The sequence below is a fragment of the Falco punctatus genome (assembly GCF_963210335.1).
Source record: "Falco punctatus genome assembly, chromosome: 6".
In the NCBI taxonomy this organism is placed as follows: domain Eukaryota; kingdom Metazoa; phylum Chordata; class Aves; order Falconiformes; family Falconidae; genus Falco; species Falco punctatus.
The window spans coordinates 47,654,679-47,676,614 of NC_137585.1; the positions used below are offsets into that span (position 1 = coordinate 47,654,679).

Below are 21,936 nucleotides of genomic sequence, written 5' to 3' on the forward strand. Positions count from 1 at the left end.
TCCATTCCAAAACAATGACATTTTTAGGGATGGACAGGACATCCAGAGGACTCATTTTGGCACTTCTTTTTCATCTTTGGTGAACTTTAGCATCTCTGCTGCATCCATGTCTCCATGAGCAATGTTGGAAAATGCTGAAGGACATGTTCTTGGCCTAGCCTAGTCATGGTGAGATCTAGCCATGGTGAGTTGCCGCTCCTGCCCTCAGATGCCTTTTACTGGCACAAGGATGGGCTGAGAAGAACCTCTTATACTCACACATGTTTTAGGACTGCTTCAGCTGGTTCTGGAACAGGCAGAGTTCTTTGTGGCAGTTATACTGAGGTGTTGACATCTGCTTCACAGACACATCTGGCAGTTCCTTCTTGGACACATGAGATCAAAATTGCTAAATTTACAAATACATGCAAATGATGGAAGTGTTTGTTTACACAAGTAGTTCTTATTTCTTTTTAATATTGCATAATGCTTTATTTTTGCCTTTTTTCATTCATGACTCACGAAAACAGAAATGTCTAAATGTAGAAAACCTATTAACCTACTTGTCCAGAAAAATTGCTGAAATAACTACCTATGGTTGCAATATGACATAGTCATGGTAACAGATGGCCAAATAACCTTGCATTACAAGGAAAATAGGTTAATATTATTGGTATTACCTGAATCGATGTTGCTAGTTTCTCAGATAAGGGGATTCAACTTTCAATTGAATCCTACGAGAACTCGTAGCTAAGCCAGAATGAAAATTACTGTGCTACTTTGATTTCATAAGTTATCTTCACAGGTTTTTAATGTTCAACACTGTCTGGGAGGTGAGACCTTGGAAAGTCAGATATCAAAAGAAAATGAAACAAAGTGGGGAAAATGCTAACTGTTCATTTCTGATCTACTACTGTCTTCTAATTTGTTTCTGCTGCTATTAAAAAAGCCTAATACAGAGCTCCAGCTTCAGCTGCAAATAATTTTGTTCTATCTGGTTCAGAGTTTAGGTTGGTTTTTCATCTAATATCCTTAAGCATTAAGACTTATGTGATGACTGTATTTTCTTTTTGTCAAAATCCTTCTAATACTTACGATTTTACATACTGATTACTTTCAACTACATTTGGTACAGGTGTAGCTGTATCAAAGATAAGCACAGTCTTGTTTACTTTGTGAGAATCAGCAGCTTGAAGTGGAATATTGTACCTATGCAGAAAAGGCAGCTGCTAGTACACACCAATTGTATATCCTGTTTGGTAGCAGCCCATCGGTAAATTGGCACAGACCTGGTGGTCAGCCAATATGCATAAATCAAATTACTTTCAGTAGGTACTGCAGGGCACATGTAGGGCTTTGGGAATAGTAGGGATGTGCGAGGAAGCCAGAAGTACAGTACTGAGTAGATTGCAGATGCAGAAATGACCTGTGAGTGTCTGGGGTGGAGTGGGAAAGGAGACATGAGATGGTAACCTCTAGAAAAACAGGTTTCGTTAATTATGGTACTCTTAGAGCAACTTGGGTTTTACACCTTTACTCGAAGTTTTTTACTACTTGCCTTTGTAAGTTCCTTATGTTTGGCTTCAGATTGTCTTGTATGGAAAATTCAGCAGAGAATTTTGATAGTAAAGAGGGAGCATATGAAGCCCCCCAAGTCCAGAAGCTGGACTCCTTGTCTGTTTTTCCAAATGACTGTGGAGGTGAAAAGCCATGTATGATCTCCCATGGGTAAAGATTTATTCTGAAAAAGCGAGTTTTCCTTTGGGTAAAATTACCTGAGGGTGAGCAGTGGGTCCCACGTTGTGCAGAAGACAAGATGACATGATTCTATACCAAGCTCCCTGTCAAGATTATCTCTGTTAAAGTCAGATTTGTCTAGTGTGCAGTCCTACAGGCTGGTCTTTCTATAACATCTTTATGAATTTACCATTTTATTTATCAGTTTATTCTATCCTCTAGCTCTTCACCAACACAGAGGAGGAAAACAAACTTACTTCCTATCCGAAGTATTTTAAAAAATATGAACCTTTCCCTTCAGTCAGTTACTAAGGACCACATTTTAAAAAATGTTTACTTTCTTCAATATATGCACAGGACCACTTAATCAGAAAATCCCTTTACTTATCTATTTATTTGAGCATCTAAACGAGTTTCACAGTCAATCCTAAAGACCTACACACTTCAAGCAACTGTAAGAAGTCTTGAGCAGTATTTGATTGACAAGCCGAAACAGTATTTATAAACACTTATATTGTTTGCATTTTTCCTATAATTATGATGATATGCTAAAATATCTTGTTTTCCTTGAGTATGTCTATTGGGATTAAGAAATCCATATAAAATTTATTATGCCAGCCAATCTAATCAATCCAATCTATTTTGTGTCTTTTTCTTTTTTAAAAAACAATTTTCCTGGGCTCATCACAATTCTGTGTAAACTATTGAATCTGCATTCATACATAACTCTGTAAGTAGCTTCTGAAAGCTAATCTTCTGCTCTATTTTAGTCTCCAGGACCAAACATAAGAGTATGTAATATTTTCTGTTTCTAACATAGTATTTCATTTTCAGTAGGAAATTAAATGTTTTTACCAAGTGGATGTTTTCATTTGACTCTTAATGGTAAAGCATAATAAAGAAGCCTTAAATAGAAATCAAATGTGAATTTCTACAGCTGCACTTACAGACCTTATGCTTTTGCAAATTTTTGTGGAAATATTTTGTAGTTTTCAGTGAATGCTTATAGTAAGGAATGCTTAAATAACTTTGACCTTTCTCCAGACTTCTCCATGTAATTCTTTGTTAGGGAATGAATACTATTATTGATATCATCTCATCCGGTGAATCATCTCACTTAATCTCGTGTCCTTTAATCTTCCTTGCACTTGCTCACATTCTGTATATTTTTAGTGTGCTATAGAAAGTAATGGAATTCAATATTTGCTTTAAACATGCTACTATATGTTACTGAAATTCCCTTTTTATTTTTATATAGCTTCATCATACATAACAAAGATACTTTCTTCAATAATGCTACAAGAAGTAGAATTGTACACCATATCTTACAAAGAGTGAAATACGAAGAAGGGAAAAACAAAATCGGTAAGTGCTGAGCAATGTCCTTCTAAACATGGGTCCTAAGTCCCACCAAAAAAAAGCAAAGTTTGCCTGGGCTCATAACAGACTCTTGCTTGCTTTTCAATCACCTCAGTTTTGAGCTGTTTAGATCTCACCCACTGCTGTTGTAGAGGCTTTGCCTGGAAGACTTGATCATTTCCCTGTAATATCAGGCTGTTTTCACAGGCACAGATGTCACCACATGGGATTTATCACCTCTGCAAGGAAAGAGACTGACTTAAGTGAGAAATATGTACAGATTAAGGACATTGGAGAAGCAGATAGATTCATGCAGAAAAACTTTTACTCCTTCATAAAAATGTATTTGGAAGCACGGCAAGATTGCTGCTGCTGTACATCTCAGCCTGTAGAGCTGTATCCTTGGATACCTGTCCATTCTTAAGGGAGATGGAAGGTTTTGTATCTCTGTAGCTGCTGTAAGTCAAAAGGGAGTTCACCAATGCTATCCTCAGTGCAAAGGATGCCATGCATAACTGTGGCACCGCTTTCAAACAGTGGGTGAAGTGGAACTTTGGAAAGCAGGCAGTGGCAGAGGAGGGCTGGAGCATAAAACAGTGGCCCTCTTCTGTCTTGTGATACACAGCACATACTGCTTGTTTACCACATAGAGACTGGGGCATCACAAAGGGGCAGTCCCTGCAGCCTATGTAATTTCCCTGCTGTTTAAACCCTGTCCTTCCTAAAAAGGTAGAGAAACATCCCAGAAATTCACTTGTTTCTTCTTAAGTTCCTGGGATGAGGGCAGAAATAGCTCTCAGCAGTGGCAGTGAACAGAGGGGAGAGAAGAAGGGGAAGAATTCATACGGTGCATGCAGTCACTGCATCTAGCAGACACACTTGCAGTCCCTGACTGTCTCAAGATCCCAAGCTCTCTCACATATCTGTGTTGTACCTACCAGGAACACAACCTTGCATTGATCATTGGGCAGAGCAAAGCCCTGCTCAGCTGTACAGATTTTGCTTTTCTGCTAGAGACTTTGGAAGAAAGCATATACTTGCCAAGCAGATACTAATGCCATCACTGAAAGTGTATTTATGTTTAATTAATACTTCTCATTGCTGTATTCTTGCTGCTATCATTCCCCTGTGGATTAGAAAAGGAATCAGGACTCTTTGCCTCTTGGTCAATGGGGTTCAAACGCCTTCAGGCTGTTAGTGCCAGTATTTAGGTTTGCATTGCCTGATGGTTGTTTAGTCCTATTTTGGTGACTTTCCAAGTGAAAAGTGCCCACATCTCAGCAGTCATTCATTATTTCTCTCAAGGTTCTCATTAAAGAGGGACAAGACCTGACTGAGTGGGGTTTATGATTTCTTTTTTGTGCTAAGTAGCACTCTGTTTGGCTCAAGTTCAAGTATATTTTCTGGTCTTGTACTACTGCAGCCTGTCTTGTTCCTGTTCTACCTGTTAGTCCAGAAGCTTTCATAAGACATAAACTGAACATTTACAGTGTTATCATATGGAAATTAAGTTTCAGTTTCTTTACTGGCCTGCAGTTCAAAAATGTAAAGATCTTCCCTGAAGTTTTCAGCTCTCAGGAAATACAGCCTTTCATCTAAATAGCTTCCTTAGACAATAATTTATGAGGTCAGGCTTCAATCCTGGTGTGAGGTCCCTGATTTCACTGAAGTTATGCTAAAGATAGATTTGACAAATGAATCTTTAAACATCCAGCATAATAAATGACAGACTGTGAGTAATATTTGAACAAGTCTTTCCTTGTATTATATCTTAGTTCATCAAAATCTACAGAAGATGAATTTTTCTATATGTATCTTTTACTATCAATGGGCTTCAAACTTCATTTAGCCAGCTTATTATGAAAATGTATTTTGCTTTTTACTTAGCAGTTTTCTGGTCCTATTGGTAAATAATTGGATACTTTTGATTCTTAGGTCTGAATCGATTGCTCAGTAATGGCTCCTATGAAGCTGCGTTTCCTCTTCATGAGGTATTTTTCTCAGGTTTTTTTTTTTCATTTTGTACCGAGATTTCCCACAAAATAAATTCTTAATTGCGTAATCATTTATTCTTAATCTTATTAATGCTATTACTCTCTTGCATTCTGCATCTCCCTCTGACATCTCTCTCAATTCAAAGCGCTTTTTTCTTGGGAAAAAAAATAGGATTTTTTTCTTGCAAAAAGAGATGAATGAGGAGAGTTGCTCTGGATCTGTTCTGATAAAAGTATTTGGGTTTGATAAGTGAGTATGTTTTCAAAGGGAAAAAATATCATGCTGTGGTGTTTGGTTTGGTTTTTTTTTTAGATTCTCCAGTTTATAGCCTTTGACTTGAACACCATTTATCATAATTTCCTTACAAAGAATAATATCATATCTTATTGAAGTCAGAGGAAATTGTCCTTTTAATGTCATTATTTAGCTTTTGGAGCACAAGTATGAGGTTTGCATAAATTGTGTTATCCATACTGGGAGTGAGAGAGATTTCTTAGATATTCTTTTTTTTGCTGCTGTTGTTCATTAATGTCCAGATTTGTATTTTAGGGAAGTTACAGAAGTAAGAATTCGATAAGAACCCATGGGGCAGAAAACCACAGGCATCTGCTCTATGAGTGTTGGGCTTCCTGGGGAGTGTGGTATAAATACCAGCCACTGGATCTCGTGAGGTAAGACTTCCCTGCTTTTAGTACATCACATTATAGGTGCTTTAAGCATAGGTTATCTCTTTTCTGAGAAAGCCATGAAAATCTCAGTTAATTCATGTGTTTTTTAGAAACTGTTCCTGAGGTCATAGGAATCCATTTAATTCACGTTGCCACTACTTTCAAAGTATCTATAGAGAAGCTTGTAGGAGGACCTGAAAGTGAAGGAAATTTCCTTCTAGAGTTTCCTGACACCATAACTTCTAATGAAGGGTTTGCAGAATATTTAAGAGAGGAAAAAAACATGGAAGAGAGAAACTTTTGGAGGCTGGGTAAACTTGGTTGCATGTCTGTCCACTGAGGAGTTCTTCCCGGCATAGCATGGCTTTGGTGAAAAACAGGCTGTCATCAACTAGATATTCTTTTTTCCCAAAAAGCAACCACAGAAGGAGCACTGGGTGAAGTTTCATGATCTTTACAAATAGCACAGAGCAGAGCTTAGTCACTGAATGTACTACTGTGTTCAGCAGCCCTAGTGGTAGATGGGTGGAAGTTTCTCCTCTACACCTCCCTTAAACTCAGCCCAGCTACATCACCACAGCCAGGATTTATATTCATCTTGAAGAAGCCTGCAAAGAAGAAACACTGAGAAAGTTCAGATGTGACACCAAGTTCTTATAGCCCTTTTAAATAATGTTTTCAAATAGGTTTGCATGTGCTTATAGAGGATTAGGTATTTTTTATGCATATGTAGAGAGCCAGAGCCTCTACTGATCATGTTGGCAGAACCATTATTGCACATTAATGGGCTTTTTCTACTTGAAGAGAGGAATATGAAGCTACAAGGCGCTATTAATGAAGTCTTAAGATGTATTGGGATCACTAAAGATACGTCAGCCATTGGGAAGGATCATACAGAGCATACAATTGGTCCAGCATATTAATTTCTCCTTTTATAAGTTCTGTAACTGATGGGAAATTTTGCTTTTATTGATTCTCAAAATTGCTTTCAGATGAAAGATTTGTGCAGAGTGGCCCTGGAGACAGACGGTGTTATTAAGGATGTATAAAAACTGTCTATTCATAAAATAGGAGGTATTCAATTTCCATGGAGAAAAGGTTCACAGAGAAATAAAATTAAAAAAGTTTTACTGAGTCACGTAATTCTTAAAATGCTTTAGAAAACAAAGGAATGTATTTGTACTTCATAATTTAATCCTCAAAGCTCAAAGCATCTTTTTTTTTTTTTTTTTTAAATACACTGGCCTGGACAGAAATATGGAATTTTTGTCAAATTACATTAAAGAGAGGCCAACAGTTATACTTAAGTTTTTAATTTTTAATTTTCCAGTATTTAAGAAGATATTAATGTCGCAGTATAAACAACTTATTTTTATAACATTTTAATCATTTGTCCAAGGTGGTCAAGGCAACTGTTCTTCATCAACATTTCTTGCTTGTGAAAGTCTTCTTGACCCAGTATCTGGGGTTTGGTTTAATTCTGTTTATGAATATGAACATTCAGGCATCTGGAAGGTTTTTTAAGCTTGAGAATAAATGGTAACAGAACGAGCAAGGTTAGATTCATGATTGTTCTGGACCTTGGTAGCAGCATTCTTGAGTATCTTGGGTTTGATATTTAAGATTTTGTAAGATGCTTTAGCTTATCATCAGACAGTGACATCCACAGATTTTTCCACAGATATTTTACAAAAGAAAAAAAGCAATCAAAATAGCAGATTCCCTAGCTGAGGTCATGAGTGTTCTGTGGTGGGTCAGAGTAGGTCTTTAACCAAGGAGAAGGGGGCAGGGAGAGCTGTGAGGCTCCCTGAGCATTCACAGCAGCGTGAGTCTCAGTAGCCATAGTGCTCAGCAGGGTTCAAAGCTGTTGTCCCAGCCCAGCCTGTCGTGGCTGCAATGAATTCACTGAAGGAGAGGTGACAGGAAAGGGGAGGGAATGCCTCTGTTTTTCTCCTTTCACAGATAATAGATCCCTCACATTTCCTTAGCTCTTCCTGAATCTTTCCTATCTACTGCCGCTGTCAGCAGCTCACGTGTCAAGTGAAGAGCTGACAACACCAGCGAGACCTGTTGTTCATTTCACTCAGAGTATCTCAGCATGCATATTTTAAACAGAAGCTTTTTTAGTACCAGTTCTGCATCAAGAGCAACTTTTTTGCCTTTTTCCCATACCAACAGCTACTTGGGGTGTGCTTGAAGGGAGTGGTGTTTCCATCTGTACAAAAGCAGTGGATGGATGTTAATTCTTTCACAGAAATCTAGACAGAACTTATTGCTGCCTGCTGACATTCCCCTTTACTATATGCTTTAGAAAGGCTAAGGAGTAAATTAGATGTAGATAATATAATTGTCTCATTAATAGATGTGATATTTCCACCTTAAAGTCAAGTTGCCGCAACGGTAAGTGAAATTATTCATACTTTGGTGCTGTTCTATTTCTTCCTTAGCTATTAATATGAGGCCTTACATCTCTGGTGCTGCCAGTTTGGTGCCTCCCAGATTTCATTTAATCTCATCAGCTGGCTGTTGTGGAGATACTAGTTGCTAGAAATAAACAAGAAAAAATCATTTGAGGGGAATTGTATGATTCTGCTTTCACTCTGCTTTGAAACACATGGCACTTATGAATGCGCAGACTTGGCACAATTGCAAAGGCTCTCATTAATCAACAGATGTGGTACCATGATTTTAATGACACTTCTGTTGGAATTTAGGATCCATAGTTACTTTACAAAAATAATTTAAGATCCTTACAACTGATAGCAATTGGAAAGAGGCGGGACTTACTGTATTTATATACTCTGGGACCATGTAAATCAATAGACACTGTTGCAGTGATTCCTGGGAGCTTTGGAGCACCTTCTTCACATTTCTGTGCATAGTTACTTCCCTCTCAGCTGCACACAAATTGCTTCTGCTGCTGCTTGTGTATGTTATTTACAGGACATAAAGGGAAGGAGAAAACTATTTATAAAGTGATTGTAAAGATACCTGAATGAACCTGAAAGCAAATGTAATGTCTGAGTAATGTGTTTTATTCTGTTTACATTAAATGACTTGATTGCAAGCTGACAACTCCCTTTCAGTCTCCTGTCAAGCCTTCCTCCCCATCCCATTGCCCCTGACATGAGAGCTTCATGTGCCCAAAACACCCGTTGGAAAGTTCTAGCTCCCTCACAACTTGTTTCTGTGATTTAAAAAATTCTGTATAGGATTTCATTCTGACCTGAAAAAGGATTAATGAAGATATAGTGTCATGTGAAAGGATCTGTCTATCAGAGCCCCAGGAAAGCCGAGACCCTTGTGCCCAACCAGTCTGTCAGCATCCCGTTATAGGGACCCTTCACTGAACAGCCCTGCTGGATCAGAGGGTGATTCAACTGACTTGTTCAGGGAAATGCACCAACAGCACAAGGGGGACCCCTCGGCAGGTCTTCCCACTTTATTCGAATTTATGACCCACTGCAGGTGACTGCTAGCACACACAAAGGACTAACACTGATAGTTTACAGAATAACACTGTTAATATAAAATAGTGACAAATTAAGGTTTGTGATTGCCAGTGATAGCGACTGTCTGCAAAAACAAGCTTGAAGTAATATACAACCAAACTATAATCAGGCTAGCATGAGTTAGTTATTAAGCATGTATGAGATAAAGTTCTTTCCTGATAGGCGTCCCTATGGGGGACAAGACAGGTTCAGCCTATCGACCGATCCCGGAAGTTATGATGGAGTCTTCCCTAACTTCTCCCCTCATTTGTCTACTTTTTATACTTTTGTTTACTCTCAGGTGGATCTTGAGTGACTCTAGTCATTCGTTCTTTTATTATTGATCCGTGTAAAGTTCTCTCACTTCTCATTTAAATATATAGCCAATAAAAATATAAAATGCATGCTTGGTGAGGGGTGATCGTACCTTGGAGGTGGGTAACTTTGGGATGGAGGTGTGTGTTAGTATTATAATGAGAATATAATGAGCAAGGTTTGCCTAAGGAAAGTGATTTCACCACAGTTCTGCCTCAGCAACGGACATCTCTTGTATTTCCCAGTTGACAGCTACTATGCAGCTTATCAGCTGTGTGGTACCATCAGGTTCTCAATCCTGCAGGGCAGCAGAGCCTGGTTGCAGTGTCTTCACTCCACTCCACCCTCCACTGCACCTCTAGGATAGCAGGTTGTGCTGCCTAGGGAACCATGGTGGAGCAGATTCCATGCATACCAACCATCCTGAAAGTGGCAACTGTGTTTTACTCTAAAAGGGTTTCTGTAATACTACAACTTCTATCAGACCCCAGTTTTCTCTAATTTCCCCTGAGTGATTTTCCCACCACTAGGTTCTTGGCTTGAGTCCAAACCTGTCTATATTTTAGCTCTATGACTTCCTTCTAGGTATCCTGAAAGCAAAAGATTGTATAATGAAGGTTGTTAAATACAGAATAATTCAGTATCATGTTTTACGCATCTAAAGTCTGTCTTTCTAGCTTAATACTTTTTAAAAATGTGCCTGATTTATAATACTGAGGTTGAAATCTTGGCCCATTTAAATCAGTGATAGTTCTACCACTGGAATGCAGTGAGGGGAGAGACAGATTAAGGCAGATGATATTGGAGGGCTAGTATACACACTAGCATAAAATGGAGAAGCTGAATATTTTTTATATATATATATATATAGTTCTAATGGTGCACCATATATGAGGATAGGTGATATGGATTATTCTATTAGGTGCTTGGGGCTTTTTTGTCTGTGCTTTTTATATTAGTTGTGGAGGAAATTTTCAGGGGAGACAGAAGAACCATCAAAGATACCAAACATTGTTTTCTATTATTATTAACAATATGAAAAGTTGGATAGTAATAAGTTAGCAAAGTTAACAAAAATGCAGGTGTTAACAACACTGGAAAATTTTGAAGAGGGTTTCAATGAGCAGAGTGATAATCAGTGAAATTTAGGTATAAGTAATGCACAGTGATGCACCCTAGGAAAAAAATCTCTAGAATTTTTCATGTAGATTAATGCGTTCTGGCTAAAGTGCCAGCATACAGGTAAGAGAAATGCCATCACTGTGGAGAGCTATATGAAATTTCTGTTCTGCATATAGCGACAGAGAAGAAATAAAGAGTTTATTCTTCATACCTGGTGCAACTTGAAGGGAAAGAGTGGCAAAGGTATCCCTAAATCATCTTCATCTCCTGATGATGGTCCAGGCTAACCCAATTATGGATTGAAATGAATGTGGAAATATTCTGAATATGGAACCTAGGAAGGCCTCCAAAGACCTTATTACTGTCATAGTTTGTTTCTATAGCACTCATCCTAATGGCATCTGAGCAGAAACTTTCAGAAAAAACATGCTAGCTACAGGGCCAGAAGAAATTAAATATTAACTTTATCCTGATGCAAATTACAATAGTACAACCTCTGGAATACAAGCTGTGAAGCAAAGGGCAATAGTGGAAGACTGAGGCTGTTTGTCCATATTTAAACCAATATGTATCAAAGTAATGTCAACATGCTGCACTTAGGTTTAAAAACCAGGCTCACAAATGGCCTCAGACACCTTTTCCTTATGTTGCAGAGATTTGGGTTGCTGCTGTCATGTCCATTCTTCTTTATACACACACTAAGCCTTGCTTTGGTCTTCATCTAGGATGAATCTGTTTGATCTCTAGATCAAAAAAAAGTACTATGGTTTGCACTGTTAGGTGGAAAGGCTCAACAAATGGAACAAGGAAACATTTATCCTTGAATGTAGGGAATGAAATAAATAAATCTTGATGTATGTTAGGTTTCCTTCACTACTTTGACCTATGTACGTGGAGAAAAACAGATTGTAAATACTCAGTGGAAGTAAGTTCAAAGTGTGAGCTTGCCTTTTCAGTGCAGCAGGCACAGCTTGACATCCTAGGTGTCAGCCCTAATTAGGCCAAAGGGTTCACTAACACTCGTAAGTCAGAATTCCAAAAGCAGTTTCCAGTGTGTCTTTTTACAGCCAGACCTGCTGCCCTTGTTATTATTATCTTACCACTTCTTTAGCCTGTAAATTTGAGTCTCTGTTGAATGACAGAATAAAAGCAACATGACAATATTTGGCTTCTCATACAGATCCGGTAAACTCAAATGATAATAATCAGTGGTCAGTATCATTCAGCAGAGCATGAGCTCAGCCCAGACAGATACTGCTCCCACAGGAAATTTTTTATATCCATTTGAAAACAGATGATTTTGTCCATTTCAGACCAAGTGTTTGTATTCTCTACTGCCTCCAGCCCTAAAGCCCACCATGGGTCTTTTCCTCCTCACTATGAAATTTTTACTAAAGATGTTTTCTGGTAGCTTGAAGAAGCCAGCAGTGGTAGCTCACTGCATTCTTTGTTTCTGGACATATCAGAAGTTGCATCGTTAGCATAAGAGTGGGTTTTCATCAGCAGCTATTCTCAAATTCAGTTGGTATGCAGGTTTGTCCGCAAAGTCTCTGAAGTGCAAGAATATCATATTGCCTCATTCTTTAAAACTAATCTTGCAAATAATCTCCTGCCATCTTCATTGTTATCACAACAATTACATATTGATTTGTAAAGCATCCTAATCTGATCATTTGCCTACTGTGCACAAGACCATCAAGCACAAGACAATGCATGAGCCTGCTCCTATGCTGAGTTCAGCAGTTTTTTTTGTATGCTTGATGTATTCTTTAACACATAAATAAAGGTTTGGTTGTGTTTGGGAGAACAAAAATGCTAATGAATATGTAGCAAATAGGAGCTTCCTGGCCATTTTGCTGTTAACGTTTAAGCAATATAACTTACAAATAAGGATTAATTCAAACTATTTTCTTCAAAGGAGTGCAAGATGATACATAAAGATATTTGGTGGACCTCACTTACCCTTTACTTTCCACCTGTGGTAGAATCATGAGATTAGTTTTCTAGAAAATGAGCTGAGAAGAGAAAGAATCAAATGAAAATGAACTGGATTGGAGAATAACCTCTGGCTGATTATTTTTTTTAGAAATAATTTTAGCCTAAATAATTTTTGCTGTTATACCAGTTTTAGGGATGGAACTGATTTCAATGCATTTCAGAAGTACAGCTGAAAGGCAAGCCATCAATTTCCCAGATACAAAGAACTAGGTGTTTCATAGTTACAAATGAGCTCAGTGTTTCCTTTCTGAGGTCTCCACTCATGTCACTGTAAACTGTTGTTAGTGAATTTTTAAATTAATGTTTTAAGTTCATTTGTAAGGCAGATCCCTCAGCATGGATTTAGAAAACTAGTTGCAGGCTTTTTCTTCAGGGAATTCTGACTCTGCTCTCTAATCTACTCTTTGGATATGATAGAAATACTTATTTTCTATTAACAAGCAAGATTAAGCAGATTTATTCTAAATAGCAGGTAACTTTGCTGTGTTCTGCTTTAAAACAGACGGTACTTCGGTGAGAAAATTGGGCTGTACTTTGCCTGGTTAGGCTGGTACACGGGGATGCTCTTCCCAGCTGCCTTCATTGGGTTGTTTGTCTTTTTGTATGGAGTCACCACTTTGAACCACTGCCAAGTCAGGTAATGTGGGCACTTTTACAGGGGAAATTACAACTGTGTGTTATTATGAATAATTTAGGAGAATTTCACAGGAACTTTTAATTATTTCATTTTGAACTGTTGAATGAATACTGAGGAAAAGAGTGTGCTTGGTTCTCATAAGGTACCCAGTATCAAGCTTTCCTTGTTTTGTGCTCCTGAATTGGGATAGGAGGCAATGTTTCTTGCCCAGCTCCAGTTGCTGATGATGCTGGTAACTCAGTATGAGGTAGGGAAAAAGTAGGGCTACTTCATTACTATTGTAACAGGCCAGCAGAAGAGTGGGGAATTTTCACTGTTTTTAAGGCCCCTCCCAAAGATCCACCACAGGGAGGCATGCTTCAGATGAACGCCTTGGACCTTCTGCTGAGTGCTGCACCTCTATGTTCTTGCACACTTAAGAACACATTAAGCTTAACTTTATCTGCAGTCATCCTCACCCTCCTACTAAAGGTCACTTCTGACTCAAAGAGAAGCTGGAAATGGTAAAGAGATACTTCTCAGCTGGCCCTGAAGATCTGGCCTCTGCAGTTATGACTATATACTTTGAAGTCTTAGACAGTCAAGAAATATTAATTATATATATACAGTTATGAACATCTTGGCTTTAGTTACAGAACCAGTATTGTTCAATAAGTAACTGATTATTAGTGATACTTATCAATCCATTTTAAGACTGATCGTTGTGCATCAAACTATTAATTATTATCTTTACTATTTTTCCAGTAAAGAAGTCTGTCAAGCTACAGATATCATAATGTGTCCTATATGTGATAAATACTGTCCCTTCATGAGGTTGTCAGACAGCTGTGTTTATGCCAAGGTATGTTTTGAACTATGCAAATAGAAATGCTTTCCTGGTAAAAGCATTAATTTTGCCTTTTGCATTTGTCTTTAGTGAGCTTGGGTAGTTGAAATCTTGAAAGAGCAGATCAAGTTCAGCCAATATTAACATTCACTGTCTTTTACCAAGACTTAGTGTGGGTTGTAATACACTTTGCAATTTGCACTTAAGAGATTCAGCAGTCCCCGAGGTCATGTCCTAGATGCATGTGCTACGATGTCCTTGGCATCAGACTTTATCTTATGATCCATCCTTTGTATGTGGCTCCATAAAAAAACCCTAATGCTTTGGGTCTGAAATGATGCTCACACATGGTGTTGCCAGGGGGCAGTCCCAGGCCAGGCTGCCAAGTAGGCACAAATTATCACAAATTGATCACACTATTAATATATGTATTCCTCAGGTAACCCACCTTTTTGACAATGGAGCGACTGTCTTTTTTGCTGTCTTCATGGCGGTATGGGGTAAGTTTTTGTTTTGATATTAAGTAATTGCACAATCTTCTTAAAGATTGTAATGCAACATAGGCCTTTGTAATTTCTAGCACATTTTTTTTTCAAACACTGAGAAAATCAATATAGGCTTGATTCTTTTCTATTTCTGCAAAAGGAAGATGGAAGTGGTTGAAATCAGGTTTTTATGTGATAATTTTGATTAAAATAAAAACATGAGTGCAGTATGTAGTGTCTATGCAGATAGTTATATTCTGGGGGGTGGGTTGTAACTGTTTTTTGATCTGTTGGCTCTGAGGCCTTTTCTCTGTTACTGTTCAGGGCTTCTCTTAGCTTAGGGCAGCTTAGTCTAGTGTCTGTACTAAAATGAATTAATGTATTGTTTTTCCCACCTTGTAGAACAGCAGTAAAACTTAAATATATGTAAGCTGGTTTGCCATTTAACCAAATCTTCCATTTACTTCATCAGTTTTGTTTTAATTACAATACATGTAAATCGGTTGTAATTAAAGCAAAACTGGTGAAATAAATGTGAGAGCTGAGTGACAAATTGATCCAAGAGTGGTCTAACTGTTGCCATGGAGGCTGAATTTTGCCCATAGGACAATTCTATTTCTGGCTCAACTATTCTTTGTACTGTGGTCTTGTGAGCAGAATTGAAGGTAAGAGGAAACAATGATTTCTGGCAGCACAAAAAAATCTTTCAAATATTCCCTGAGCATGCGCAGACTCTTAGCTGCTACCATGCCATTCTGAGAGAAGGTTAACACCTTTAGAAAATGGCTCGATGAGGTGCCTCAAAAATGGCATCCATCTCACAGCTCCAGGTGCTTGACCTATCCTGATTTAGCCATCGTTCTCCTGTTCTTACTCAAACATCTCCAACTGCTTTGGAAAGATGTCCAAGTAATTCTTATAATCTCCATTTTAAATTGCAAATCTCTTTACTGAGGCACAAGAGATATCCAGGAGGCAACATCAGAGCCATCAGGACAACACAGTTAGCCTACCTGTCTGTCTCAGTTCCTTGCTCCAAAACTCTGTTTTTGTCTTAGTTAACTGATAAAATTAGGTCGTATACTAATCAAGCCTATTCATGCCATTTCATGTAATATTGACAGTGTTAAAATACCACAAGTTACATTAAGGAAAAAATCCACAGATTTTATGTTTCTCCTTGGTATTTCAGTGTTGTTTTAGAGCTATACCAGAGCTGAGGATCACCAAAAATTTAAAGATTTTTTTGGATGTTTACTCAGCTTTTCCAACCTTGTTCTCTATGTGCTCACTGAAGTTGAACATTTCCAAGACAGTTCAGAGGCAGGGACTTCCATCTCAGCTAAGAAAATCAATGTGTTAACACTGTTGAACATTTATGTCACTGTTCCTAACTGCTGGTGAGCATATCTTTGGAGCGCAGCTTTTTGCACAAGTGCTTTTGTTCCTCCTTAACAGTTACTGATATCAGGAAATAGCTGTGCTTACAGCACTGCACCTGTCTTAGCACTGCCCAGAGCCAGGGCTGTAGGAAAAGCAGCTCTAAGTAAGGTGAGTCCCTCACTCAGGTAACCAGGCCTGGTCCTGCCTTGTGGTTGCAGCCTGGGAGAAGGCTGAGCAGGTTGAGCATGCCTGCCTACAAAATGTTGCAGGCCTTCTCTCTTTCCTGTTCCTGGTTGACAGGAGCTGCACCTCACTCTGGTTAGCCTCTCCTCCCTTCCCCTCCAGAATCACTGTTAGACTCCCAGACCCAATCCCCTCTGGGGATATCTCCCCACCAGCCTGCCAGGAGTGGGAAATGCACTGCCCATCCATGCATCTCCAGAACATAAGCCCACAGAAAGATAAGAAAAAATATATCAAATGCTGCCCTCTGCGTGATTTGGCTAGTGGAGAAGAGACTATTGGACAGTGTCTGAGGTGAGAGACTTCCCCACCACTTTTGTTGGCTTACGCCATGCTTGTGAGCTTGTTGCCAAGAGGGATGTAGAGGTAGCAACAGGACGGAGGTTGTGAGTGTAGGGTAAGAGTTTGGGGCATGGGGCGGTTCTGTGGCTCCACCAAAACTGTAGTTTCTTAAATAAGACTTTTCTGACACAACAGTGAAATTGTGGAGGTATTTTCCACACAGTTAGGGCTAAAGCAGCTTTAGAACAAGGAAAGCTGCACTTCCCAGGGGTTTTCTGGTACTGTTTTTATGAGTTGGTTTACCGTCTGTCTTAAATGGATTTTCAAGCTGCAGTAGGCCTGCTGGCAGCTGTGGGCATTACCATCATCTCAGCAAATTGTAGGAGAAGAGAAGAAACAACGATAGCAGTTTGACTGTGGAAATGTTTTCTGTCAGCATGAAACAACTGGCAAGTGCATGACAAATTGGCTGTAAAAAGTTCAGCCTTCTAGATGGTTCAGCTTGACAGATACTAGCATACAAAATAATGATGGTAGTGATATTAAATCAAGAAAATGAAAGCAAGACAAGGCAGCTAGAATTTTGTTACCTCTTTAGCCTGAGCTTAGCCACTGTCTTATTATCTAAAGTACATTCTTGACTGTCTTTAGATCCATTCGTGAACTCCCATCTTGAGGGAGGAGCCTCAGCCATTTGCTTGGGGTTTTCAAAACCAGGCATGAGGTGATCTGTATGGTGGTTTCCTTCCTTTACTCTTAAAGACATCTTTAATTGATGGACAAAGTGGGTTGCTCACTTTTAAAATAGAAATAAAATACTTCTCCAAATGATGAGCAAACTGCTGTGGCTAGGCTAGGGAGAGGAATTACAACAAATATCAGTATGGGCTGCCCAATTTGTGGAATGGCAATGAATCTGGCTGTAGGACTCTGAAGCACAAGGACCCATCTTTTACAATGCTTCACTGTGGGGTAAGTGGGTCCCATCAAAGTAAGGTTGGAATTATCAAGTGCACTGGGAGATAACTGGAATAGAAACACACTTTTGTCCAAAAAATATCTTGACCCATCACCTCATTTATTGTATTTCTGCCCAGTTTAAGCAAAATTTTATATAAGAAGTAAAAGTAATTGATATAATAAGGAAAAAATATGATTTTACTAAGCTGTACCTGAAAGACATAAAACAACTTTCATTTTAGACTGACGTAGCAAAGGACAAAATATAAGACTGTCTTTGGTACACAGGAGGAATTCACTGGTAGTTTGTATAAGCTTTCCTGTACTGGAGATTCTGTTGAAAGGAAAAACCCTTTCAAAAGGATTGAAGCTGAAAATCTCTGTGGTTTATAGGAAACAGTAAGTCCCTATAAACACTAATGCATTTTTATTGGTGAACAGATTGTTGTTGATGCTCACTGAGGTGTCACCATCTCAGAAGCTGGAAAAGAATTCTTCCTTTTGAGAATCTCTAGTCTTTATATTTTCCAGATGTTCAAAGCTTTCAAAAAGAGGTGAGCAATGGCAATTTTTGTGTTTCTGTGCTAGAGGGAAACACCTACACTTTGCCCTTTATGTACTTCTTGAGATATGTTGAGCTTGATGAAAAGGTAGATCCCATTTCTAGGAAAAACTCCTCTCTTTTTACTGTCTGAATTGGATTCTTACCAAAGACAGAAAATGAAAGAAAGATGTTTGTTCCAAATATATGTTGACAGTGAAAGTGCAAAAAAAGTCATTCTCAGAGAAAAATCTAGGTAAACTTGATAATTAGTTGACTCCCAACATGTTGCCGTACAGCCAGATGGAATTTCAGCTTTCCCTTTCCCAGCTGAAGTACTGGGGAAAGCTAGTGCAAAGATATCGCTATCTAGATGTTTCCTGAAGCTCAGTAGCAAAGTTCTGTAACTGGTAACTGTCCAACAGGAGAGTCCAGCTATTTATCATTTCTTATGCTTTGCTAGAGACAAGGTGGGCTGATGGTAATTTCTCTGTCTCTATATGTCTTTGGGAGACTAAGGGACACAAGAAAAGTCCTTTTTGAAATTTCTTCTTGTCTACCTGGAAGCCTGTTTCCTCTGATAAAGGAAGTAGCTTTAGAACACTTGCTGAAAGTTAAGGGGGGGGGGGGGGGGGGGGGGGGCGGGCACGGGGGGGAAGGCCTTCATGAAAAATTTAACACTTTTTTCAGGCAATAAGAAATACCAACATAAAACATTTTTTTCTAAATATATCAATTAGACACTACTTTCCTACAAACCTTGCATCTACCGTAAAACATTCACATTGATCTGCTCTCTAAGGAGACAGAATTTAAGGACATTCTTCAACAACATTCCTGGTATTTAGAATATATGCCAGAAGTCAGATGCATATAGTAAATGGTGTTCTGAAATACAACAGGAAGAGGATTTCTGAAAGATCAGGATTAAACTATTTGCTGCAAGAGGCCATTTGCGTTACTAGATAAAATCACAGCTTATTTCAGAAGCATCTGAGGAAATGTTGGCAAGACAGCTGTTTGTACAAGTGGATGCTGAGGACTGAGCTGCAAGGTTGAGCTCTGAAGCAGGGCAAGCATAGTATAGAAAAAGATAGCAGAAGACCTGGGAGTTAAGGCCTATAAGAAATTCAAAATTCCGAGCAGGATTTTTGGAGAATTCTTAGCATCTGGTTTAAACATACCAATTGGAAAATGGGAGAACAAAAAGTACAGCCGTGTCCTGTTGAGCTGTCAAAGTCAGAAAAGAATGCTGAAGTGTGATACAGGGTATTAGTGATTACTTGACTAGAAAAAAAGCAGAGATATTTCAAAATGCAGTATGTTTCTAGAAGACCTCAGTAGTACTGTGAATCAATCAAGGATGGTTATTTATAGCACAATTTTAAATATCTAGCAAGGGAAAAGTGCATACTGACCTGGGTAAAGGAAGAAAAGCACAGCACAGTAAAAGCTAAAACAGCACTATGCAGATCATCTTATTTGCTACTTAATGATTTCAAAATAGCTTTCTAAAGAAGCTTCAGTAACTGAACAAACTTACATTGACAGGTGCTAAATGTACTAAATACTCCTCACCCCAGGTGTGTGCAAAAGAAGAAAGAAAAGTATGGTTCAGCACAGACTTATCTGAGAGGTTCATGCCTGTGGACTCATACACCCATTTGAGTCCTGCTTCCAGCCGCTTTTTGGAATGGAAACAGATTGGTAGTAATCAATCAGCCTTGTTTCTCCCAGGTCTCCAAAAAGTTCAGGGCTGCTTGTTTAGCCTATACAAAATAATTCAATATGAGTTAATAGGAGAGAAGCAGCTCCACCAGAAGACAAGTCAAGGAATGAACACTGTGGTGTTTCAGCAGCAGTGGAGCCTGGTTAGCACTTACTAGTTTTGCTGATCCCAACCAATCATACTGACATTGTTACAAAGAGTCATAGAAACATTAGGCTCAGGAGATTGAACTTACTTTCTTTATTAGATTAACTCAAAGCAGCTGGTTACCTGGTGTAACATAACTCCAGCTTTCAGGAAAAGGATGATGTGATATATGAAAAAGCCTTCAAACCAAATAGCTGCCCCTTTAAACATGTTTTTGATACCTTACCTTATCTGCTCGCAGTGTTCATTTTCTAAGAATATCTTAGCTGCATTGGCTAATACATTAAAATATAATAATTCTTACTAGCTAAAAATTCACTTTCACCAAATTGATATTAGTGTTTAGTATCATGTTGCATCACTATCAGTATGCTGCAGTAGGGCAGATAGTCTGTTAAGGAGAGGCTTTTAGGACTGGATGTGGAACGTATTGCCAGGCGATTGTGACACTGTTACAGCTGATACTGTGCTAGTTCATGAACAAAGAGGTTATCAGCCTGGTGCTTTTTAGTGAGCAACAAAGGGAAGAGCCAAACCTCACAGAGGTAGAGGAAGCCTCTCCATTGATTGTGTTAGCTTTAGGCAGCTTCTACAGTCTTTTAACAAAACAAATCAAAAAACCTTATATAACCATATAAAACAGGCTCAGTATTAATCTCCACAATATGAACACATTATTTCATGACTGAGTGCTTCCTTAATTGTTCTTTCCATCACAAAATGGAAGCACAGTCATGTAGAGGCTTATTACACCATCTTGAACTCTGTCAATAAGGGCTGTACAGCACAATGTTTAATTGTCAGATATTAATTCCACACCACATATACACAGTCATGTAGTATAAAAGAAATGGGCTGGATTAGAAAGGTGTAAAACAAAAGTTCCCATTTCCTCAGTAGTACTCTGCAGATTCACACATGCGAAAATGTGCTTCCTCTGGGTTCCGCTTTCTGTGTACTGTAAATGGTCTTCAAAAAAGGAAGGTTACTGTTTAATCTACAATAGCTCACAGAGACCCTTAGCTTCATGAGAAATCTGCTTTATCTAGTAATGATGACTCACAGGAACAATTTTATTCTTGAGAGTACTTCCTTGGCTAGTTAGAAATGAAACATTCTCATTAGCACTAAATGAAATCTGTAAAGCTTCAATCATATTTGAAGCACACAAAGTAATCCTTAGAAAGCAATGCTTTTTGAAAGCAGTTTTGATCATCAGCATGATTTGCTGTTCTAAGGAACCCATTTATGCAAAGAAATTAAAATAATGTAACAGCTTCATTCAACAGTTCTTTGATAGGTATTAACATTTTCTTGACTTAAAAACATTTTCGTGATTTTTTTTCTGTTTGCTGCAGCAACTGTATTTCTGGAGTTTTGGAAAAGAAGGCGAGCAGTAATTGCGTATGACTGGGACTTGATAGACTGGGAAGAAGAAGAGGTGTGTATAAAAAAATGTACTCTTTAATCTTTAATATGAAAAGTTTTGTGTAAAAATGTAAGCATGTTTTTCTTTTCTAAATATTTTCAATTCATTCTTCCAATCTTCATAAAATAGGAAATAATCATTTTAGATAAAAATTTTTACTTTTGAATCCAAGGAAATTCTTTACAACACAGGGTACTATTCATTTTGGCAAATGAGCTTTTATCTATCTTTTAAATAGCCACTAAGAATACTGATGGAGAAGAAATCCTTGTGAGGCTTGTACCAGCTTCTGAACATTCAGGTGCTGGTAACCTAAGTATACTGCGCTGTGGAGAGACTGAGGGAGATGAACCAACTCAAAGGATTTAATTCATCCTCTGCTGATAGAGAAAGTCCCCTTAGGGAGGAAACTAAACAGCAAAAAATAGCCTTGACTTTTTTTCTGTGGTGGTTACCAGAAAGAAACAGCATGGTTTTGGGATGGAGAGCTGAGGTCTAAGTTTTTTTTCCACTAGAAGGTTTTATTATGCAGGAGAAAAGCAAGATTCAGTGGGTGTTGCATAAAAGCGCTCCTTGAGCGGGATTTGGACATATAGATGTCCACAGTTTG

The 21,936-nt window shown here is 38.4% G+C and overlaps 1 protein-coding gene across 2 annotated transcripts in view; it reads left to right on the forward strand.

Annotated features, from left to right (window-relative positions):
• ANO4 (anoctamin 4) overlaps window positions 1–21,936 on the forward strand; it is a 227,652-nt gene that overhangs the window by 166,684 nt on the left and 39,032 nt on the right. For both annotated transcript variants that reach the window (XM_080394147.1, XM_080394148.1), the window contains exons 10-16: window positions 2,975–3,081; window positions 5,011–5,066; window positions 5,620–5,741; window positions 13,167–13,301; window positions 14,046–14,142; window positions 14,567–14,627; window positions 21,256–21,338. In XM_080394147.1, the coding sequence (XP_080250273.1) occupies window positions 2,975–3,081; window positions 5,011–5,066; window positions 5,620–5,741; window positions 13,167–13,301; window positions 14,046–14,142; window positions 14,567–14,627; window positions 21,256–21,338 (661 nt within the window). The remainder of the gene's footprint in view (window positions 1–2,974; window positions 3,082–5,010; window positions 5,067–5,619; window positions 5,742–13,166; window positions 13,302–14,045; window positions 14,143–14,566; window positions 14,628–21,255; window positions 21,339–21,936) is intronic.